This window comes from Hyposmocoma kahamanoa, unplaced genomic scaffold, assembly GCF_003589595.1.
Source record: "Hyposmocoma kahamanoa isolate Upper Pololo Valley unplaced genomic scaffold, ASM358959v1 102, whole genome shotgun sequence".
In the NCBI taxonomy this organism is placed as follows: domain Eukaryota; kingdom Metazoa; phylum Arthropoda; class Insecta; order Lepidoptera; family Cosmopterigidae; genus Hyposmocoma; species Hyposmocoma kahamanoa.
Window position 1 is genome coordinate 19,136,107 of NW_020653337.1, and position 7,659 is coordinate 19,143,765.

At 36.5% G+C, this 7,659-nt stretch overlaps 1 protein-coding gene across 2 annotated transcripts; it reads left to right on the plus strand.

Annotated features, from left to right (window-relative positions):
* The first annotated feature begins 291 nt into the window (after positions 1 to 291).
* LOC113236311 lies at positions 292 to 4,158 on the plus strand. 2 transcript variants are annotated; one of them, XM_026472334.1, is made up of 7 exons: positions 292 to 408; positions 474 to 588; positions 682 to 770; positions 1,957 to 2,101; positions 2,303 to 2,436; positions 2,846 to 2,861; positions 2,961 to 2,983. In XM_026472334.1, the coding sequence occupies exons 1-7, from the start codon at positions 397 to 399 to the stop codon at positions 2,975 to 2,977; spliced, it is 528 nt and encodes a 175-aa protein (XP_026328119.1). In that variant the 5' UTR covers positions 292 to 396; the 3' UTR covers positions 2,978 to 2,983. The 2 variants fall into 2 exon arrangements, with proteins under 2 accessions (XP_026328119.1, XP_026328111.1); XM_026472326.1 differs by having other exon boundaries at positions 2,846 to 4,158.
* Positions 4,159 to 7,659: the final 3,501 nt, after the last annotated feature.

Genomic DNA, 7,659 nt, shown 5'->3' on the forward strand with positions numbered 1-7,659 from the left:
AAACAAAAAGTTTTATACATATTAGTTTTGCGGAAGTCAATGAAATAAAGAGCCAGCTTGTTGGGTTTCCAATGCGAGGTAATTTACCAAGATGGTACAATATCGGCATAATTTAGCATCGTAATTGGGCCTAGTCTAAGTCTAAACTTACACGTAGTAAGAGCGCAGGCGCGAGCAGCCGCGTCAATCGCCTTGCACTTATGAGTATTGAGGAAGGCACAGCATGGCACGACGACAACGTTAAGTGTATACATCTCCTTCAGTAGTGTTATTAATGGAAAACTAGTAATAAAAGCCTGGTTTAGACAATTTTATGTAGGAACGATAAAATGTTCGCCAGACAATCGATAACAGAAAGGAAAAGAAGCGGTTTTCGCTTATTGGGTAGGAATTGAAATGTTTTTACAGGTAAGTGAAATTTATATCAATAGTTTCATAGAAAGACCGCACATGATTATGATATCATTACGCAGGGCCGCGTCGTAGTGGTGTGGTTGTCGTGGCTGGCCGGCGGTGTGTGCGGCGTCATCATTTTACTTCTCATCATCTGCTACTGCCGCCTCATGCCGCGCCATCAAAAATCCCTTGGTAAATCTAGCCATATTTTATAGTACCTACTATTTTATATTTTTTGTATTGATGTATGTACTTACCTAAATCCGATACCTAATTTCCTTCCAGACGAGCAATACCTCAAGGATACCTACACAATAAAGGAAAACTATGCTTGCACTAGCCAAGGAAATCACAGTAGAGTGAAACATGCAGAAGTAGGTTGAAAATAAACTAAACTACAATATTCAGGGACAATCTTATATTTTGATCCTTCTAGAGGATAAAATATGGAAAGCAAATTCGCCATGCCACATTGTACCTCGGTACCTTATTTAGATGCCTTCATGTATATTTTTCCTTCATGCCTATAAATAAATTGGTTCACTTGGGTGGACAATACAACCCTCCTTGTCATAAACAACGCATTTGCATTTTGGTAACAAAGTTTTTTTCATTGAAAAATGTCAATTGCGCTTATTTTAATTCTGTCTCAGCGCAATCTTTGTATCAAACGAGTTGATTATTCCACGAAAATGAATTTAACATGGTGGTGAAACATTCTGACATTCAATAAACTTAATTACAATAAAATCAAATTTAATATTTTTCCAGATTTTTCCAATATTTTCCTTTAATTTTCCACATTTGACATTGACACCTGTCAAAAGTTGAAGTTACTAAACGAAAACGTTGGAGCTAAACAACAAGTGGTGATAAGGGTGGTAACAAATAAAACTTCAAAAGATATTTCTTGTCGTAGAATATGAGCTTTCGAAATTATATGTTTCTAATTATATATTTCCAATATTTTAATTTTTTCGGAAAATTACCCAACAAACCCAACCCAAATTACCTGGCCGAGTAAAGAAACAAATTTGTCACAGATGGCGCTACGTCAAAAAAGTCGTTATAAACCAAGAACAAAGATCTGTAGCAAGCAAATAGAAAATTTCGAAGGTCCGACTGGTTTGTTCCGTGGCTTAGTTAGCATAGCGTCTGACACGGTTTGCTAGAAGACCTTGGATTTAAGCCAGCCGGATCTAAGAATTTTTTTCTAAGTGTTCAATCTTTGTATTAATAGTTATATTAAAAGTAAAATCAAATAAGAATAAAAAAATGGCTTATAAGCTATAAGGGGGCTGTCGATCTCGTTTTGCTATTCCTAATATATGTTAATAGCTCAGTTTCACTAAAAACTTCAATGACGGTGTTCACGATACCTTGACTTATCAAGCAAGCAAACGGCAGCATAAGCATGCACATGTACACTGTGCACATAGGTAGGGTAGGAGAGGTTAACATAAAAAAAATACGTACGAAATAGTTTACTAAGTAATACTTACACGAAAAACTTTTCGAGTGCTATGCGTCTTTGATTTTTAAATTTAATATAATGTCGAGGTGCAAGTTCAACGGCACGCGCGCCCGGTGAGCTTCGCGGGCGATCACCACGCACACACGCATTCGCCCCCGCATTGGCATCGCGCGCCGCCTGCGCAGCCTGCGCCCGTGCCCGCCGCTGCGCAGCAGTACGCCTCTAGTAGTAGTAAGTCGCAAAATCTTCTGGAGTATATCATAGTTTTCTGCAGTGCAAGTAAAACTACACTACATACGTACCTATACATACATAGTCCTATCACCTGGCAGCATCAAGCTCAAGGACTACTCATGTGCAAGTAGTGGCTTAAATGTTATAAGTTGGTAGTTACATGATTTTTTTTCTTAGTTTTAATTGCACTGTGTGCAGTGCTGGACGAGTTAGAGGAGGGCGACAGCACGAGCGGTGCGGAGGCTCTTAAAACTCGCTCGCTGCCAGCCTTCCTGCGCCCGCGGCCGCGCCCTCTCTCCACCGACGCCGACCTGCATCAGCTCTACGCTAAGGTGGCAGAGTACCTTTATGCATAACGAGTATAGAGTTATCAGCTCATAAGACCCCTGGTGGCTAACGCGAGACGTATTTTTTCCCTACACATATAAACCACATCATGCTTTACTGGCTTTCTTGGTTGATGTTTCTATTTAAACAAGTTTTAAAGGTAAAATACCCTGCATGATGAAATATATTTCGGGTTCTGAAAAATCATCTAACAATTGTATGGCAAAAAAGACATGCCAGCGCCATCTATTGATTAACGACGTCTATCTTCTTGGACATACAAAGCAAAATGTACGTAGTGATTAGACGCAAAGAGTACCTTGAATATACAGATAGACCGTGCTAAGTACTTCGGTCCGTTCAGTACCTATAATTTAATTTTTCCTAAGTAACATTCATCACGCGTATGGACAGGTGAACTTAAGCAAGAAGCACAAGAACCGAATGCGCAGCGAGCACGCTGCCATCATCGCGCTGAGCAAATCACGCAGCCAGTGCCTCGACGGTGATGCCGTCATCGTCTACGACCAGCGCACGCAGCTCTGAGAGCCTTTTCGCCTGCGTTGTTGGGCCTGGTGCAGCATGTGAGCGCTATCTAACATGAATACTCGTGTTACCGATTTTTGCGGATTTACCACAAATTTTGGGGAAACAATTATTTGGGCACTTTTTATATAAATGATTAATAAATTTTCTGAGGTATAATTTATTTTTCACGCAATAATTAGAATCAAATTTCGAGTATTTAAAAGTACTCTGTGGCAATAATAACACAGTACTCATGCGCTGTGTAGCTCTCGAGCTGCTCAAAATCAGGGAAAATTTTTCGTTTTAACACTACTTCGACATATCTTACTAATTCAACAGTTAATACCATAGTTTTTTCTACCTATATAGTAGATTCCCATACACTTTAGTCTATGGTTAATGCCTGCTAAAAATGTACTCAATAGATGGCCGGCCTGGACATTGTAGGTACTTATTATATCTATGACTAAAACAATAATTAAATTGACCATTATTGTACCCACAAGGTGCTGCTCTTTGAAATTGAAGTACAGTCAGTGCTTTGAATTGTTTGTCTGTTGAAGCTTTTAGACGCGTTTATAAGTATTACCATGGACCAATGACTAGAAGGATTGTTAATCGCGATATAAGAAAGCATAGTCGGGTATTTAGTACCTATTGGTGGACCAGAAGTAGCGACGGGTACCAACTAGTTGTTTTTGTAACGAATTTGTGCAAAGCTATTGTATGAAAGCTACTCTAATTTCAAGTGATAACTAGAGATGAAACGGATATGTGGTAAGTACCCGGTATCCGGCCTATCCGGATATCGGATGTTTAAAACTGAAAAAAATTCATAATCAGTACGCCAAATAAATACACACGCAAAATAGGCGCTTTGTCGTCGAGTTGCGGATACTAGCCCGTTGCACCAAGTACCAAGTAAATTGATTTATTGATTAAAGGTAACAGAATACAGTAAACAGCAACTACAGGATCGTCGACAATCTGTTTATTAATTGAAATTGAAAGAACTATGAAGCTAGATAACGTTATCTGTAAATTTAGTACTCAAATTTCAATAAAGGTAAATTATGGTAGATGAAGATCAGTTGTTCTGCATTAAGTGGTAAGAGTTGGTTCTATTTATTTTCATAAATGAGACCAGCTTCAGAGGACAGTTTTTCACTATAAACTCTTACAAACTTTGTTAAATTTTAAGTACTACTTGTAATTGCCAAACGATCAAATGAAAGGATCGCGATCTCGATCGATTTGACCTGTCTTAAGCACACATTGTACATTGTTTACCTACCTACAATTACGAAACGTGTAAGTAGATTTTTTTTTTGCCAAATCTGGTATCAAGACTTAGAATTAGTTATATCAGAAATAAATTAAATAAATCAAATAGAAACAAAATAATAACGGGAGTATCAAGTGCTAGGCTTATAATTGTAACAACTAGAAAAGAAAAAAGTGGAAATTTTAATATAGCCAAAGAATGATTCAATTGCTTTTTTCCTTCTCCATTCTTCTGTTATATATTTGTTGTATGACCGAATAAATTAATCGTTTTTGTAAAAACCAAGTGACCACAACAAATCAAATCGTCAATGTGAAAGTGCAATCATTAACTAATCAATCAATCATGGCCATGCGCGCCGTGAACCGGTCGCGACATGTTTACGGTAGTAAGTCAGATACACCGCGGCCGGATATCCGGTTATCCGGCCAAGGTGCCCACCGGATATCCGGTATCCGGTCAAATCACTATCCGTTTCATCTGTAGTGACTACAAACAGCTCAAGTAGGTGAAGCTTATTGCATTCATTTTATGGCTACTACCGGCTATTTTTTATTTGCTTAGGATTAGCGCCATCTACCCATGTTAGTAAGGGTTAACTTTTAAATTAGTTTGTAACACACAATATTTGATAAAATTCAGAAAATAATTTTAGCTTTTAGCTTATGAATTTCTTGATTTATTACAAGGAAAAAACAGACCGCTTACATATCATATTAAAGAGGAATTTATAGTTTATGTTCACTGCCATTTACTTCATAAAAATTATTTCCAGGCTGTCGATTAGCGCCAGCTAGATATAAGACGGGATTTTGACCACTTTCTGAGTTACGATCTGTAGTAGAGATTAGCACTCCTCTTGAGTCATTTGTCCATAGTGTTACATTCATATTAAATTTAATTAAGGCCTAGTTAGGTAATTTTTTGTATTCTAATTTAAGTAGTAAAATACGATATCCATCCAAAATTTAAAATGTTGCTTTGAACGAATTGGCAAAAATATTGTGATCGTTATTGTGATATGAATTACACGAAGTTTCCAATGAGCTATGTATTTACTTTTCAACAATCGTTAAATATATTTATTTTATTTATTTATTTAAGGGAAGGTCAACAGCTTAAAACGAAAGTAAATAATAATAATAATAATAACTGAGAGCCAATTAAAGATCCTCACAAATAAAAACATAATAAAAGAAATCTGGTTGCAGGATTCACTTAACTTATTATATAAAACATAAAAAAAAAAGAAACACCATAGACGTTGAAAGCCTCACTAAAGGCCCATTTAGATGGAGAGAGTTTATCGTACGCTTCGTGACGAAAGATCGTACGTGATTATCATAAGCAATAATCGCCATAAGATTATCGTATGATAATGTTTACATTCAGGCAAGAACTAAAATCTCGCCTACGATTATGTCATACGAGATTCGCAAGCAACTTAATCGCCTCCTCGACTGTTTACACGGAGAAATAAGTGGTAAGGAGATTCTTGCTTACGAGTTTTCGACTTGTCTAAACACGATCTCGTATGACATTATTTCAAGTTCATACGATTAAGGCCCATTTAGATCGAGAGAGTTTCTCGTCTCGAAGATACGATTATCGAAAGAATATAAAAAGCTTTCCTCGTCTAAACATTTGCGATTATCGACCTTACACGTGAGCGATAATCGCCTCGCCTTTCAATATTGAACGTCTCCGTGTAAACAGAACTCAAATCAAATCAAATCAAATCATTTATTTCTTTGTGATACACAGGTTATAAAGTTGTTACAAGAATGAATTTTGAATCACTGTGATCCGCCTTATGGCATACAAAGTTTTCTTAGTTTTAGTAATTCTCATGCAATAATTTGTAATAATATTATAATCATGCAGTCCAATTAATGCAACCTATTACTAATGAAACATAATAACAATAGTAAAATAATCAATAACAAATTTCATAATTTGAAATGTAAATTTTATAAGAAATCTTCAATATTATAGAATGTCCAATCATTTAGGTAATTAAATAATAATTTCTTAAATTCTGCACAATCGTTGCAATTCCTAATTTCAAGTGGAAGTTTGTTATAAACCTTCGTAGCCATTACTATTACACTCTTTTGAAGTAGAGCAGTTTTACATGATCTACTTTTAATTAATAACTCGAAAGCAAAAATCGTATTGCGAGTTTCTGTGCCATCCGTTTCTACCACGAGTGCAGTGCGCGAGGGTGTTTTGATTATCACTGCTTTTTTAAGACAAGAATTAATGAAACGAGAACGAAAAAAAATTTGAATTAAGAAATGTTATAAAATTTGAAAAAAATAAAAAATGTATATTTCTCTACAATGCAATGAGCTTAACATTATCAGCAGTTCCAAATTTGAATGATTCTTGCGTCATTTCGATATGTCCATAGTCAATACCGCAGTAATCATTGAACTCGAATGGCGATTCTCGCACTCAAAACGATTGGAACCGATTTGTACGATAATCGTATGAACTTGAAGAAATGTCATACGAGATCGTGTTTAGACAAGTCGAAAACTCGTAAGCAAGAATCTCCTTACTACATATTTCTCTGTGTAAACAGTCGAGGAGGCGATTAATTGCTTGCGAATCTCGTATGACATAATCGCAGGCGAGATTTTAGTTCTTGCCTGAATGTAAACATTATGATACGATAATCTTATGGCGATTATTGCTTACGATAATCGCCTACGAGTTTTCGTCACGAAGCGTGCGAAAAACTGTCTCCATCTAAATGGGCCTTTATCCTACAAATCGGTTCGAACCGATTTGAGTGCGAGAATTATGCCATTCGAGTTCAGTGATTACTGCGGTATTGACTATATCAAAATGACGCAAAAATCATTGAAATTTGGTACTGCTGATAATATTAAGTTCATTGCACTGTATAGAAATATAGATTTTTTTAAATTTTTTTTTTAAATTTTTTTACATTTCTTAACCCTTTTTTTTCTTTTTAGTTTCCTTAATTCTTGTCTTAGAAAAGCAGTGATAATCAAAATACCCTCGCGCACTGTACTCATGGTAGAAACGGCTGGCACAAAAACTCGAAATACGATTTCTGCTTTCAAGTTCTGTTTAGACGGAGACGTTCAATATTGAAAGGCGAGGCGAGTATCGCTCACGTGGAAGGGCGATAATCGCGAATGTTTAGACGAAGAAGCTTTTTATATTCTTTCGATAATCGTATCTTCGAGACGAGAAACTCTCTCCATCTAAATGGGCCTTAAGAGTCGTATTCTAGAACTCTACGCAATGCTCAAGTCAGGACTTGAGTATGACTTCAAAGCACTAGAAATCATACTCAAGTTAGCTCAAGTCCTGACTTGAGCATTGAGTAGAGTTCTAGAATACGACCCTAAGAGTCAAAGAAGTGCTCACAGAGATTGTT

What these genes read in the sequence shown, in the direction of transcription:
- LOC113236311 (XM_026472326.1), top strand. An exon ending in GCGCCATCAAAAATCCCTTG is followed by an intron (nt 589 to 681) that starts GTAAATCTAGCC and finishes ATTTCCTTCCAG; the next exon opens with ACGAGCAATACCTCAAGGAT. An exon ending in GCAGTACGCCTCTAGTAGTA is followed by an intron (nt 2,102 to 2,302) that starts GTAAGTCGCAAA and finishes CACTGTGTGCAG; the next exon opens with TGCTGGACGAGTTAGAGGAG.